This window comes from Octopus bimaculoides, chromosome 5 (assembly GCF_046866305.1).
Source record: "Octopus bimaculoides isolate indiv1 chromosome 5, ASM4686630v1, whole genome shotgun sequence".
Taxonomy (NCBI): Eukaryota; Metazoa; Mollusca; class Cephalopoda; order Octopoda; family Octopodidae; genus Octopus; species Octopus bimaculoides.
This window is the reverse complement of record NC_142932.1, coordinates 68,083,169-68,099,701: the sequence shown is the minus strand read 5'-3', so window position 1 is coordinate 68,099,701 and position 16,533 is coordinate 68,083,169. Positions and strand designations below refer to the sequence as shown.

Sequence of the window (16,533 nt, the reverse complement as noted above, 5' to 3'; positions counted from 1 at the left end):
CTGAATTACTCAGTAAATCATTTTGAAGTATAAACACACACAACAGACATATATACATGCTCACCTATATATACATGCATATACCTACACACAAACAGCCAGTCACCTCCATCCACACTCGCTCATATATACAGTTGTAAACATATATACCCACATACATACATGTACTTGCACATATACCCAAACATATAGACAAACCTATACACGCATACACACTGATATTTTTATTTGCTCTCAAATAGTTGTTTACAAATATATTAATTTAATGAGTGTGTAGAGAGGGAGAGAGGCAGAGTAAGAGATGCATAGCTTTAGTTTGTAACTCTTATTATAAATACTGTCATTTTTCTCTCTCTGAATTATGTATATGTATAGATATGTATGCACATATATTCATTTGTGTGTAATTACATACAGGTAGGTTTCATTTTGTGGTTGACTGGTTTCTGTACTTTTTGTCAAACACCATTATAATCACCATCACTACCACCTCCACTACTAACAGTAAAAACTATCGATGACTAACAATAATATTTTTAAAAAAAACCCTCTCCAGTGAAATTGTTTGGAGAGGAGAATATTTGAATTACTAAGTATGGATGTAATAAAGTACAAAAATGGAACAAATTACACTGCACACACACACACACACATGTATGTATGAAATATATCAATAATTGTGAGGATGTGCCAGCAGCAACAGAAAAAGTGAGGTCAATGAAAATGCCTGGTGTTCAGAAAGGTATGAACAGGTGTGTGTGTGTGTGTGTGTGTGTGTGTGTTCATCAGTATGTGAGTGTAACTTTATGATGGCAGAGATATTTCACATAGTTTGGGAGGAGTGGAGGAAGAAGAAGGTGATGTTAAAGGAAGACTGGAGTTGGGGATTTACAATTAAAAGGTAGTAGGGGAAGAAATTAGGTTTGGAAAAGCAAAAAAAAAAACAAAGGAAAAAATCAAATTGTATAGAAGAATAGAAAGTCAACAACAGTAAATTAAGTGATGTAGAGTTAGAGACAAGCATTGCCTTTTTTTTCTTTTTATTATTTCAAATATGTTAAATTCTTGTCATTTGGCCATCATTTCAGCTGTTGATCATCTGTTTTATCTTCTGATATATACAGGAATAAATCGGAAGTCTTAGAATGGTAAATATCTGATGAGGTTAAATAATCCATGGTTGATTTTCTGTAAACAACTGATTAAGTAGTGAATGACACAAGATATAGCAAGAAAGAGTAGTCAAATCTGTCAAATCACACTCTCGTATCCACTCTACTATCCTATTAGCTACAGTCAGGGTCATGATGAGATTTTATCTTCAGGATGGTCAGTTGGAATACCTTTGGTCATAGGTCTAAGCACTCACCTGGAGCTTAATAAAAACAACAGTAAATTCATAACACATTTCCTCAATCCATTTTTAAAGATGGAATTTTATAAAGAAGCACTTTTAATAACCAATGTTTCATGTATTAGAAGAGGAGCTATATTCCTGGAAAAAAAAACAAAAAAACACAGGAGTGTATCATCTAATTCACTTCAAGGAAATCTCAACTTCAGACTCAGTAGTCATTTCAAACACTGACTACAAACATATCACATCTCTAGTGGTGATGGTCACTGCATCAATCTTATTTAAAATCTCATTTCTACTGACCTATGATACACCTGAGTGGCATCTTTGACTTGGACAATAATAGGAATCCTTCCTACTGCACATGGCCTGAAATGGTTGAGGGTGGGGGTAGCTAGTCAATTACATCAACCTCAGTGCTCAACTGGTACTTATTTCATTGACCCTGAATGAACAGAAGGCAAAGTTAACCTCAACTGAATTTGAACTCAGAACATAAAGACAGACAAAATACACTAAGCATTTTACCCAGTGTGCTAATGATTCTGCCAGCACAAGCTTTAGCATAGGCACAAGGTCAGAAATTTTTTTTCTGAGAGAGGGAAGGAGAAGTAAACCAATGAAATTACTACTGCACTTCATTAATATTTTTATATACTCAACCTCAGAAGAATAAACAGCACAGTTGATTTTGGTGATATTTGAAGTCAGCGTCTAATGAGGCAAAATAAATATCAAAAAGGTATTTTTCCCAATGCTCTGACAAATCTGTTAGCCCACCACAATTGGATGATGAGATGATAACTAGGTAGAAAAAAATCAAATGGATGAATATTAGACATTACTTCAAGCTTCCATACTATCACTTTCTTCAGTGCCAATATCAGTTCCTTCTGTACTCTAACATACATTAGGTATCAAGTTCACACATACCTCTGTAACCATTTGTATCTAAAGCGTCACCTTTACCTTTGTAGCAGTTGGCTATGGTGCTGCTACACCAGTCATTGGGTATTATTCCTTCGTGTATCACCTGGTTAACTATATGGGTGACTAGGCTATAGCCAACACAGCCAAATATTTTGAGCATCTCTGCAGTGATTCCTGATGGGCCGGGGGCTTTCCCTGTCTTCATACTCTTAATAGATAACTCGGATAGCTGGTCCCTCTGTTGGGTCAACATTCAGTAGACTCTCTTTCTCTCATTCATTCTCTTTATTGAGCAACCTTTCGTTTAGTGCAAGCGTACCATCATCCATGCGAACACATTTCTCTCCCACGACATCACGATTCTCTATCAAAGACTGTCTTGCAACACAAAATACCTCAAGTCTTTGGTCCTCACGGCACAGATCATTGGCAATTTTTTTCTTATCTGTTTCCCCTCTGAGCTTCCCTTCTGGCAGTCTGATACACTTCCCTGCTACCACCGTTCTTCCAGTCTTTCCAAGCCTGTTTATTTTGTCTAATAGCCCTGTCAACAACATTGTTCCACCACCATGTTATTTTGGGTCAAGAGGGGACTTTGCACCATCTACAGATCTGGTCAGTGACCCTCAGCAGGTTGTCCCATAGAAGCCTCCACTTGTCTTCTACATTGTGTGGTACATTCTTCGCCCGAGGAGGTTTTGACATTTATAAGCAGCCATCTTTCCCTTTTTCTGGCGAGGATGTAATCAATTTGGCTAGTCTGCCAGAACGGTAGGTGACAAGGTGACGGGCAGGTTTCCTGAAGTTAGTATTGCAAACCATAAAGTCATTTGCATCGCAGAACTCCAGCAACTTGGTTCCCTCCTCATTGCGGGAACCAAAACCATAGCCTCCATGTACGCCATGGAAGCCCCCTGTATGTTGTCCAACATGCCCATTGAAGTCGCCAGCCACAAAGAGAAGGTCCCTGTCATTTGTTGATGAGGTAGTCTGCAAGAGGGTGTCATAAAATTGGTCTTTCTGTCCATCCGGTAGCCCCGGCTGAGGGGCATAGGCTGAGATAATATTCCCTATTCCTGCTCACCACCATTGGGGCGGAGATGCTATCTGCAAATGTGAGCTCAGTGGCTGTTCCAGTGCATCCCCCTTGCCATCCTGCAGGGCAACATTTTTTTTCATTTTGTCAGCTGGTGCTATGAAGTGGTCTGAATTACAGGGAACCAAAAGAATTTGTATAGCTTACTATACAAACAACAAACTTGTTCTTTTATATTATCCTTCCATTACACATATCATAATGATGCCAACTAACAATTATGAGTTTGTCTTGAAAGATTCCTGATGTAAAAATGTGTGTTGAAACAAATATCATTATATTTCGGGATTTTCTTTTGTTCTTTTACTTGTTTCAGTCATTTGACTGCCACCATGCTGGAGCATCACCTTGAGGGATTTTAGTTGAACAAATCAACCCTAGGACTTTTTTTTTTTTAAAGCCTAGTACTTATTTTATTAGTTTCTTGTGCTGAACGGCTATATTACAGGGACATAAACACACCAACACCATTTGTCAAGTGGTAATGGGGGACAAACACAGACACAAAGACACATAAAGATATACATATATATACACAACAGGCTTCTTTCAGTTTCCATCTACCAAATCGACTCTTCTACCATATAGCCCAGGCTATATAGTAGAAGACACTTGCCCAAGATGTCATGCAGTGGGACTGAATCCAGGACCATGTGGTTGGGACGTAAGCTTCTTACCACACAACCATGCCTGCGCCTGTCATCCCCCTCCCCAATAAACACATGCACTATAGTGTATGTGTTTATTTGGCAAGAAAAAAATGACTTTCCCAAACTATAACAATAAACTAACAATATAAACCAGTAAAAGTTATTAACATTTGACAAACAGGAAGGTGATGGTGACAATGATAATGGTGGTAGTAATAGCAATGATCACTGAAATATAAGTAAAGCCACCACTAAATCTCAATGATCTACATAAGTAGGAAGCTGGTATTTTTTTCAGGTGAAACCAAATAATAATCCAATTAATTTCCACTCTCAAACCTCCCCTTTACCAACCTTTATATATTATCTATATAATACAGTTGAGTGGACAAGAAGAGTGTTAAGGGATTGCCAGTTCAGTGAAGCTGGCAGCACATACTTAGAAATATACTTACAATCCATTATTCCAATGACTGAGGTGAACTAGTTCATTTCAAATTCAAATGAATGGATACTATTTTATTGTTTTACTTGTTTTAATCATTTGACTGCGGCCATGCTGGAGCACCGCCTTGAAGGGTTTTAGTCAAACAGTGGACCCCAGGACTTATTTTTTTTTAAGCCTAGTACTTATTCTATTGGTCTCTTATGCTGAACCACTAAGTTATGGGGATGTAAACACACACAAGCACTGGTTGTCAAGCAGTGATGGGGTGTGGGTACAAACACAGACACACAAACAGATATATATATACATACAACAGGCTTCTTTCAGTTTCCGTCTATCAAATCTAATCACAAGGGTTTGGTCGGCCCGAGGCTATAGTAGAAGATACTTACCCAAGGTGCCATGTAGTAGGACCGAACCCAGAACGATGTGGTTGGGAAGCAAGTTTCTTATCACACAGCCACAACTGCACCCATAAAAATGCTCTCTCTCTCTCTCAATATATATATATATATATATATATATATAGCAATGTTAAATCTCTGAATGAGGTATATGTTAAATCGCTGAATAGTTAGTGTGTATATATATATATATATATATATATATATATATATATATATATATATATATATCCGTCCTCAGCTCCCTCTTGTTCATCATAGTTCTACAGGCAGCAACAGAAGAATTTAAGACAGGCTGCCCCTGGGAACTCCTCTGCTGATGACCTTGCACTAATTGCTGAGTCACTACCAGAACTAGAGACAAAATTTCAGGTATGGAAGCAAGGTCTAGAATCGAAGGGCCTTAGAGTTAACTTAGTAAAAACCAAAGTCTTAGTAAGTAGGAAGGCAGACAAATCACAAATCCCTTCAGGTAGATGGCCCTGTTCGATCTGTAGAAAAGGCGTAGGTAGAAACTCTATAAGATGTACCTGGTATAAGCTATGAACACATAAGAGGTGCAGCAATATCAGAGGAAGGTTAACAAGGAAAATAGTTTTTGTGTGGAAGATGCACATGCACAATAAATACCAAAAATGTACAGAAAATAGACTCTATCGACTGCCAAGGAGGTACGCTAGAGGTAGTAAATAGCTTCCATTATCTATGTGACCAAGTTAGTAGCAGAAGTGGATGTTCTGAGAGTGTAACTGTGAGAATAAGAGTAGGCTGGGAAAAATTCAGAATGCTCCTACTTTTGCTGGCATCAACGGGCCTCTCTCTCAGAGTGAAAGGCAGATTGTATGATGCCTGTGTGCTATGCTACATGACAGTGAAACACGGGCTGCGACAGCTGAGGACATGTGTAAGCTTGAAAGCAATGAAGCCAGTATGAATCTGGATGAGCAATGTCAGACTGTAAACATCTTTAGAGAAAAGTTGGGCATAAGAGGCATCAGATATGGTGTGCAAGAGAAACAACTGTGCTGGTATGGTCATATGATGCTAATGGATGAGGACAGCTGTGTAAAGATGTGCCAATCTCTAACTGTAGAGGGAACCTGTGGAAGAGGTAGATCCAGGAAGACATGGGATGAGGTGGTGAAGCATGATCTTCGAACTTTGGGCCTCACAGAGGCAATGACTAGTGACTGAGACCTTTGGCGATATGCTGTGCTTGAAAAGACATGTGAAGCTGAGTGTTGTGGCCAATGCTGGCACCCGTGCCAGTGGCTCATAAAAAGCACCTTTTGAGCACTGGGCCTCATGGAGGCAAGGTGGCCAATGCTGGTGGCATGTGAAAAGCACCTTTCAAGTGTTGGGCCTCATGGAGGCGATAACAAATGGCCGAGACCTTTGGTATTATGCCATGCTTAAGAAGACCCATCAAGCCAAGTAAAATTGTATTTGTGACAGATACTGGTGTCACACAAATAGCACCAGTGCTGGTGGCATGTAAAATCACCCATTATACTCTTGGGGTGGTTGGCATTTGGAAGGACATCCAGCGATAGAAACCATGCCAAATCAGACTGGAGTTTGGTGCAGGCTTTCAGTTTGCCAGCCTTGGTCAAACAGACCAACCCATGCCAGCATGGACAACGGACGTTAAATGATGATGATGATGTATGTACTTGTGATGATGATGTATATATGTGTGTTTATATATTTATACATGTATGAATATGTATTTGTGTGTATGTATGTTTACACACACACACGTACTGATATATAGATATAAATACATGGTAAAGTGCACATTAAAACAATTATGACAATGGTACAAATGCATACACACACACACACGCAACTATGTGTGCTATGGATGTAAAAATGTGTGCAAATGTCAGTGTATGTTGTCTAAATGGATGCAGGGGTATAAGAAATGGTGAAGAGTTCAAGAAGTTGACTTCACCCAATGCAGTCCAGGGTTCATTACCAGGTCACGGTACCTTAAATAAATATGTGTTGCCAAAGCCTTGCGAGAGAAATTAACTAGATGGAGACCATACCAGTCTTGTCACATATACATTCACATTGATTCTACTTGAGAATTACATAAATGGTATGTGTATCTGTGGAACACTCAGCCATGTATATGCTAATCTAATGGGCAAGTACTATTGTAACCTCAGGCTGACCAAAGTCTTGTGAGTGGATTTGGTAGATGGAAACTGCACTAAGCCCGTTGTGTGTGTGTGTCTTTGTCCACCCCAACACACACCTGACAATCAATGTCAGTGTGTTTATGTCACCATAACTTAGCAGTTCAGCAAAACAGACTGATAAAATAAGTACCAGGTTTGAAATAATGATTTCAAATTTTTACTACAAGGACAGCTTGGGGGAGGGGATTAAGTCGATTACATCGACCCCAGTGCATAACTGGTTCTTATTTAATTGACCCCAAAAGAATGAAAGGCAAAATCAACCTCAGCAGAATTTGAACTCAGAATGTAGCAATGGGCGAAATACCACTATACCAGGCTTAAGATAATAAAAAAATATAAGAACTGAGGTCAGTTCGTTGAACTAAAATTCTTCAAAGCAGTGCCCTAGCATAACTGCAGTCTAATGACTGAAATAAATAAAAAGATAAAACCACTGTACTATATCATCTTCTGTTTGATTAAATAATCTTTTTTTCCAAAAGAAAAGAGATGTGGAGGAGGTGTTTGTAAAACATAATTCAGTGAAAGCATATTGAGTTCCAAAGGGATAATTAAAAAACAAAAGTGAAATTGATATTGTAGTACTAAGAAAATAGGATGGTCACAATTTCACTGTATTTGAAGCATACACTCTTTATGGACTAGCTAGAAAAAATAGCCACCTCACCCTCAAATCATACTTTATGAACATAGATTAGATAAAGTGGTCTAAAGTTAATTGCCGCTTGGAGAAAAAGACAGGATAATGGTTGGAAGGCCTTCAATTGCACTGTGGTCTGATCATAGGCCTATTTGATCATGGGCTAAACAACAGGCAGCTATCTTATCAATTACAGGGAGGTGAAAAACAAAGCCAACACCCACGGAATAGAAGAAAACACTGCAAAGATAGTTAACCTGACACTGTTTCTACCCAGTCTGCCCCACCTTACCCCTCTATTGCCACCACCAACACCACACCTAACCTATAATGTTACAAACGTAACTGATACTAAGCATTTAATGTAATCACAGAGAGAAGAGAGAGAGAGATGTCATATCAATACAGATTCTTGAGAAGAGACTAAAACATGAAAGGGTTTTTCCTTTACTTACCAGGGAACACAGGAGGACAGTCATTTTACTAATATGTGTGTGTGTGTGTGTGTGTGTATGAAAGAATAAATCTGTGTAGAGAACCGAAAAGGGCCCCTGTTGATCAAGAAGAAACAGCAGCTGTTCTAATGTTAAAGAGAGCTAAAGAAGAAAAGTGTCTCAGAAAAAAAAAAGAGGGAAGGGGTCAGCTAATCTGGTGGGTGAGTGAGTGAAGTATCACCTTGTCAAACTTGGCTATAATGTCATGCCATCACACCAACACCAAGCTTAACAAAAGATTAAGTAAAACAATAGTCAAGCATATTAGTTGTGCTCTCTATATTTGGGTCAGCCTATCATGCTAACAAAAATAACTAATTACCTTACTCTCTCTCTCCCTCTGCCATATATCTATCTGTCTGTATATCTATTTCTGCCCCCCCACCTCTATCTCCCCACTTATTCAGTTGTTCTTTTTCACCTCAGATGGCTGACAAACAAAACTTTAAGTATTTTCAAGGCACTTCAACTGATTGCCTTACATTTCACAAACTGAGAAACTGGCTTAAAAAATAAATTTAAAAAAATATAAAACACCAATAATCTTAAATATCTGATCATTTTTAAGCATGGCCTTCTTTTATGGTAGTGGTGTTGTTTTGAGATTCCCCTCTTTAGTCACCTTTGACTATCATTAATTATGTCAATAGAGACAAAATAATTTTTTTCCTTACTAACTCCCTTGAGGCACTTTTCATATTTTTGGAGAGAAAAATCTCTCATTTAAAAATCTCCAAACTGAAATTAAAATTTTCTGTCATAATTTCATGTAAGAACATTCGTTGTGTTATTAATACCAACCTTCATGTTAACTTATACTCTAAACGTCACCTTTCATTTATGTTACATCTTAAACAACAAACTTTTAAGCCATTATATTCTAAACACCAACTTAATAGTGACATAAACTTACCATGTGGGTTTATGTGGGGATTAACTTGTTTAATATGGTGAGCCAAGGCAAAAACAAATTAACATTTCACATATAATGAAAAGAAAATGATAAACATTTATAATTCTTGCCAAGAAAGGCAAAAACTCCCAAATTCAAATTGATTGAAAATACAGTGGGGACCAAATGACTGATCTTTTGTAAATATGGAGACAATTCTGAACAGGTTTCACTGTTATTAAACCTCCTCTACAAAACCTTAAAATGAATTAGAAAATTTATATCTTGAGAGAAAACAAACTTCTGACATCATCATCATCATCATTTAATGTCCATCTTCCATGCAGGCATGGGTTGGATGGTTCAACATGAACCAACAAATCTAAGAAATTGATTGTGCTCCACAGTCTTCTTTAGCATGTTTTTCTATGACTGGATGCCCTTCTTAGCACCAACAAATATACAATGTATATCAGGTGCTTTTTGGGGGGGGGGGGCACCAACACTAGTGAGTTCCCCATGCAACTAGCAAGACTACTAACTCCAAGAGAGGTAGCTTTATGCTAGGAAGTGAGGGGTCAGATGAAAATTGATTTCTTGCTGAATGCATATTTCAGAAGAGAGGAGGTGGATGATTAGGATGGGGTTAGAAAGAAATAAAAATAAAGTTGATGAGATGTCTGTGTAGACTCTCAAAGTACAAGGTGAGTAGAAATAATGAGGGCAAAAGAACCAGGGAGTGCGGTTCTTTCACAAGGCCTGAAATTTTTGGAGAGGGGGCCAGTTGATTAGATCGACTCCAGTACACAACTGGTACTTAATTTATTGATCCTGAAAGGATGAAAGGCAAAGTCAACCTCGGCAGAATTTGAATTCAGAACGTAAAGACAAATGAAATACTGCTAAGCATTTCGCCCGACATGCTAACGTTTCTGCCAGTTTGCCACCTTGAAGGGTGAATATAATGAATGAAGAACAAATGCTCAGTGGATAATGAGTAAGGGACAAAGTTTATGCTGAGAAAGTTCAGTGTTAACTCACATTATAAACACTTGCTCTTATATATAACTTTTACTGTTGTATGGCATCAAGAATTAATGACATTATTTTTCACCATTCTCTCACTTGACTGGGGTCTTCATTTTTTTTCTTACTTTTTAAAAATTTTTCCATAATGTAAATTGCACTTTATGTTTCTGTCTGTGATGCAAAGAACTTACAAACAGAAATCTGTGATTCTTATAAAGACACAAAGTCTGTTCATTAATTACAAGAAAACAGAATGAGATTCTGCAACAATATTCAGAATATTTATTGTGCACAAGAGAAACAAAAACCCAGTTCTGATAACGGACAGAGTCAACGGCAATTGAAAAGGTTGCAAGATGCAACAAAAATTTTAGTAAAAATAAATAAGTTAATGAGTGGAAATCAGACTGGTGACTGTGTTAAATTAATAAGGCACTAAAAGAGAATGACTGCCCCCAGACACAATAAATTATCCTAATTATATTCTTATTTAATGAACAATTAAATGACCATTTCTTTACAGATGAAAGTTTTTCTTACAATAACATCAACACTAAATCTTGATGTTGTTTAGACACAGGTCAGCCATGAATGAGCAACCCTATGATCAAAGACATTCGAACAATGACCATCTACATTTCAAACACAGAATAATGTACTTCTAGATGTACGACACATCCTTCCTTTTTTAAGATTGATGGGTGTCATTTGAAGCAGATTTAGCTGTTACTTGTAGCAGTCCAAACAGCCACATAGAGGTTCCATTGTTCATGTCATCAAATGTCATACTTCAATGTACATCAGACTAGATTTGAAGAAGTAATGTTTAATTCTGCACTAAGGATAATAACACACTTACCCATTAAGCCACCAGCACAAGTGCAACTAGTTGCACATGAACATTATTGCCCTTAGTTGTGTATTAAAGGTACCCAGTTCCAGTCTGACACGTTTACACCTTATGATGATGACTATGATCTGGAATTAAACTGGTTGGAACATAATATTGTTTTAAAACTATTTCATCTATGAACAATTATAATTGTAATAATATTTCAATCAAGACATTTTAAATATTTCATTACTTACCATGAAGAAAGTTTAAAGGAACCATAGATATACGGCAGTCAGGCATAGCACTTTTAATCATTTTAGCTTCTTGAGGGTGATTGAAGCGAAAGTAATTGGAACGTCCAAGACATAACATGCTCCCTGTTTTAAAAGAAGACAGGAATATATATAATTTAACAAACAAAACAACAGAAGTGATACTACATAATAAGATACCAAATGTAATTATTTTAAATAAATTGTTAATATTACAATGACAATCATTAGTGACAATAATAATGACACAAACCAGATATCTGTTTTGTTTCTTTTAGTTAGTAAGGGAAGCTAAAGCACTGTGGTCATGACATTACATTGGTCATCACAGGCTGGTTATCCTCATTAATATTGAGTGTCAAGCTCTCTAGGTCAATGTAACAGAGAAAGAGAGAGATTTCATCAGGGTGGCAGTGATGGGGAGGAATAATTAATAAGAGTATTTGATGTAGGATCTGAGATGACATGAAAAAACATAAAAGACAGATGTATCTGGTGAAGAGTGAGAAGGTGAGGAGCTATACAGTTTTGAAGGTCAGATGAACAGTGGCTGTTGTAATAATGGTAAGAGAAACAGAGAAAAGAAACAGCATGTCTAAACATTGGGTTTTTAAGTGAAGATTTGCCAGTTAGTGGTAGAATGGTCGCTATATGTGTTATCAGTTCTCCATTGAACAGATTTGCCAGCTTCGTAAAAAATAATATAAAATTTTCAAAAAGTGACAAATTTTGTTGGAAAAAAAATTCAAAAATATATGTAATGACTGCTTGTGTGAGAGAGTGTATGTATGTGCCTGCATGTGTGTGTGTATGGGAAAAGGGGCAGGCAGACAGACAGCTAGCTACATATAGATATTGGAGGTTTGCAGGAGAAATTCTATCTATCCTCTCATGCCATCTGGCACATAAGGCCTCCACACTCATTTTCCATTTATCCCTCTGTTTTGCAAGTTTTCTAGCCGCATTCCATGATGACCATCCAGCTTGATTCCTTTCCTTTTCCACTGTCCTTCTCCATGTAGTTTTTGGTCTACCAACTTTTCTTTTCCCCTCAGGTTGTCAAGTCAAGGCAATCATGCAATGATGATTGGGTTCCTTTCTCAATACATGTCCAAACCAATTCCATCTTTTCCTTTTTACTTCTTGGCTTATCCTGGGAACTTGGGTTACTTTGTTGAGTTCATCCATTGATATGATATTTGGCTACCCTATCTCCATTATTTTCTTCAGACCTTTGTACTTTCAGGATTCACAGCCGTAAAGAAGTACAGGTCCTACTAGCATTTTGTAGAGTTTGATTTTTGTATCCCTCCCAAACTGTTTTGATCGCCATACTTTGTCCAATTTGATAAAAGCACTTATGACTCTATTGATTCTGCTCATCATATCTTTCCTTCCACCACCTTCTTTACTTACAATTGCACCTAGATAGGTGAACTCATCTACATTTCATTGTCCTTTTCACCTATTTGAATGGGGTCAGTCTTCTTGTTCAATCGCAACGTCTTAGTCTTCTTCTCATTGATCTTAAATATCACTCTCTTTGTAAGACTTGACATTTTGTTGGTTTTCTGTTGCATCTGTGATTAGCTGGAAGACAGAAAAGCAATGTCGTCTGCATAGTTCAGGTTTTCTAGGCATGACATTATTTGTCACCTTATCCCTAGGTTGTTATTCATGGTGGTCTTCCTCATCACCCTGTCAATGATGAGTAGAAACAAGCCTCCAGACATAACACAGCCCTGTTTTATGCCTGTCTTTACTTGGAACCATTCTATCATTTCACCATCATCCAGTACTGCACATTCACCATCTTTGTACATTAATTTGACTATGTTGTTGATAATTTTGCTTGGTATGCCATACTGCCCCATGATCTCCCACAAACTGACCCTGTGAACTGAATCAAAAGCTTTTCCGAAATCGATGAAGTTTATATACAATGAAGATTGCCATTCTAAGCACTGTTCAATAATGTTTCTCAAGATGAATATTTGTTTGATGGTATTTTCACCTTCACGGAAGCCAGCTTGTTCAGGTCTGAGCTTCTTATCAATACCATTTTGGATCCTATTAATTATGATTCTTCCTAGCACTTTACTTGTGTTATTCTCCTCCAGTTTCCATATTCAGATAGATTTCCTTTCTTTGGTAACTTTACAATCAGTCCTTTGATCAAGTCATGAGGTATTTTCTCTTGATCCCAAATATCATTTATGATACTCTGCAGTTTGTCTGTGGATGTTTCAATGTTTGCCTTCAATAACTCTGGTGTTATCATGTCAACTCCTCCTGCCTTTCCATTTTTTAATTTTCTGATTACATTCTTGATTTCTGTTTTGCTTACAGGGCTGCTGTCAATGGTCTCCACCTCTGGAATTACAATATTTTCAATTTCCACTGGATTGGGTGGAGTGTCTCTATTTAATACTTCTTCAAAATGTTCTTTCCATCTTGTCTTTTTTTCCCTTATCATCTGTTGTGATTTTACCCTGATGCTTGATGTAGTTTTTCATTACATATTGTTTTGGCTATTTCATATAGTATTTTCATTTGACCATTCTTAGCTGCTCTTTCAGCATCGTTTCCCAAGTTCTCTACCCATTTACACTTGTCTGATCTTATATTTGATTTGACATCTCTGTCTTTGGTTTTGTATTCTATTTGCATCTGCTGTTTGATTCTGATGGATTTGGCATTTTCAATTTTAATTTTGAGGTGTTTCTTCTCTTCAACCTTTCCCCAAGAGTCTAGTCCTATCCACAGTTTTTGATTCTTTTTCTTTACACCAAGTACTTCTTTGGCTGTCTGGTTGAATGCTTTATCAAAGATTTTCCATTTCCATTCTATGTCAATATCTTCTGGAATCGCCTCAAGCAAAGCAAATTTATTCTTCAGTCCCATAATAAACTTGCTTTTGATTGTTTGATTTTGTAGTTTGCAAGTGTCATATTTTGTTCTTGGGTTTGTCTTTGTCTTGTACAGGTGTCTCCGAAGTTTCAGCTTCACTTGTGACCTTACAAGCTGATGATCACTTGCAACATGAGCGCCTCTCATGACCCGGGTGTTTTTTATTGATGAGTAGTATTTACATTTGACGAGTGTGCGATCAATTTGATTTGTTGTTCTTTTATCTCGAGAGGTCCAGGTGTTTTTGTCAAGGTCCTTGTGTGGGAATATAGTTCCAGTGATGATGAGATCATTCATCCTGCAGAATTCTACAAGCCTTTTGCCATTACTGTTCATAATTCCTGTTCCATGTTTACCCATTATTCTCTCATTCCCCTTATTATTGGCTCCAACCTTGGCATTCATATCACCAGTTACTATGACTATATCATGTTTGTGCACATTCTTGACTACAGTTTGCAGCTGTTCATAGAAGGTGTCTTTCACCTCATCCTCTGCATCTATTGTAGGTGTAACACATGGATGACTTAGTTTAAGGAATTTGGGGAAATTCACTACACAAGAATTCTAGGTTTCAAATACATATCTGATATTAGTGCGTGTGTGCAAGTATAATGCGTGAGTGTGTGTATTTGTGTCTCCTTGCCTTGACAGCACATGATATCTATAAATGAGAGTCACTGTTACACAAGTGTCATCCATTTTCAATATTCTGCATAGACAAGGCAGTGAGCTGGCAGAAACGTTAGCACACCGGGTGAAATGCTTAGCGGTATTTCATGTCTTTACGGTCTGAGTTCAAATTCTGCTTAGGTCAACTTTGCCTTTCATCCTTTCAGGTTCAATAAATTACGTATTAGATGCATACTGGGGTTGATCTAATTGATTGGCCCCTACCCTAAAAAGATTTCGGGCCTTGTGCCTGGAGTAGAACAGAATATTTTAAATAGACATGACAGCTTGTGGAGAAATATTAGCTTGTGGAGAAATATTAGCTTGTTTGGAACCAGGTGAAGGTTGCTGACATAAAGGGTATCTGGCCACAGAAACATCTACTTCAAATTTTGTCCAAACCATGCCAGAATGGAAAAGTGAACATTAAACCAGTGGTGTGTATATATGTGTGTGTGTGTGTATATATATATATATATATATATATATATATATATATATATAAACAGGTGTAAATGTGTGGTAGGAAGTTTGCTTCCTAACCATATGGTTTCGGGTTCAGTCCTACTCTGTGGCACCTTGGGCAAGTGTCATCTACTATAGCCTTGGACAGACCAACCAAAGCGCTGTGAGTGAATATGATAGATGGAAACTGAAAGAAACCCATCATATATATAGGTATGTGTGTGTCTGTGTTTGTCCCTCACCACTGCGTGACAACTAATGTTGGTGCGTTTACATTCCCATAGCCTACCAAGTTGGCAAAAGAGTCTGATAGAATAAGTACTAGACTTAAAAAAGACTAGTCCTAGAGTCAATTAGTTTGATTAAAACCCTTCAAGGTGGTGCCCCTGCATGGCCGCAGTCAAAATGACTGAAACAAGTAAAGGAAAAAATATATACACATGTGTGTGTGTGTGTGTGTGTGTGTGTGTATACAGGGTGTGGTGAATAAATTGTCTAAATTATGCAAAAATGAAAATAACACTGACGTCTCACTGTAACAGATATATTTACCAAAATTACATAAAAATACTTTGAAATACTAAAGAGTAAATTTATTCAATAAAATCACCATTTGCTTCAACCACAGCCTGCAGACGACTTTGGAATCTCCTGCAACTCTTCTGGATGGTCTCCTTGTTTAAGTTGGTGAATGCTACCATAATCGTTGCCTTCAGTTCATCTTTGGCATTACAAGGAGTTTTGTTGGTCTCTCACTCAACAGCACCCCACACATAATAATCAAGGGGATTGCAGTCTGGGGTGTAAGCTGGCCAGATGCTAGGGGTGATGTGGTCACAGAAATTGTCTGACAGCTATGACTAGGTTCTCCTACTTGCGTAACATGGTGCAGAGTCCTGATGCTAGACACAGGGTCGTCCAGCAGCCTCCCTCTTGACCCAGGGCAGCACTACCTCCTCCAGGCATTTGATGTAGGCCTCCATGTTGAGTCTGAGGCTGTGTAGGAAGATGAATGGAAGCATAACATCGCCATCACTTGTGATCACTCCAAATGCCTTCATAATCACCATTAGACTCATTCAACTCTTTCCGAATCCTCTGCACTAACCTCAGATTGACACCCAAAGACTCTAAAATGTTTGTATTGGAGATTCCAGTGTGAATGCCAAGCAGTACAACATGTTGTTTCCAAATTTCTGGCAGTGTGAACTGTGTCATGATACTGTTTT

The 16,533-nt window shown here is 37.7% G+C and overlaps 1 protein-coding gene across 29 annotated transcripts in view; it reads right to left on the bottom strand.

Moving 5' to 3' along the window:
- The window catches only part of LOC106869304 (pleckstrin homology-like domain family B member 2), a 458,421-nt gene that overhangs the window by 201,329 nt on the left and 240,559 nt on the right, over positions 1-16,533 (bottom strand). For all 29 annotated transcript variants that reach the window (XM_089352366.1, XM_089352371.1, XM_089352379.1 and 26 more), the window contains one exon: positions 11,240-11,362. In XM_089352366.1, the coding sequence (XP_089208492.1) occupies positions 11,240-11,362 (123 nt within the window). The remainder of the gene's footprint in view (positions 1-11,239; positions 11,363-16,533) is intronic.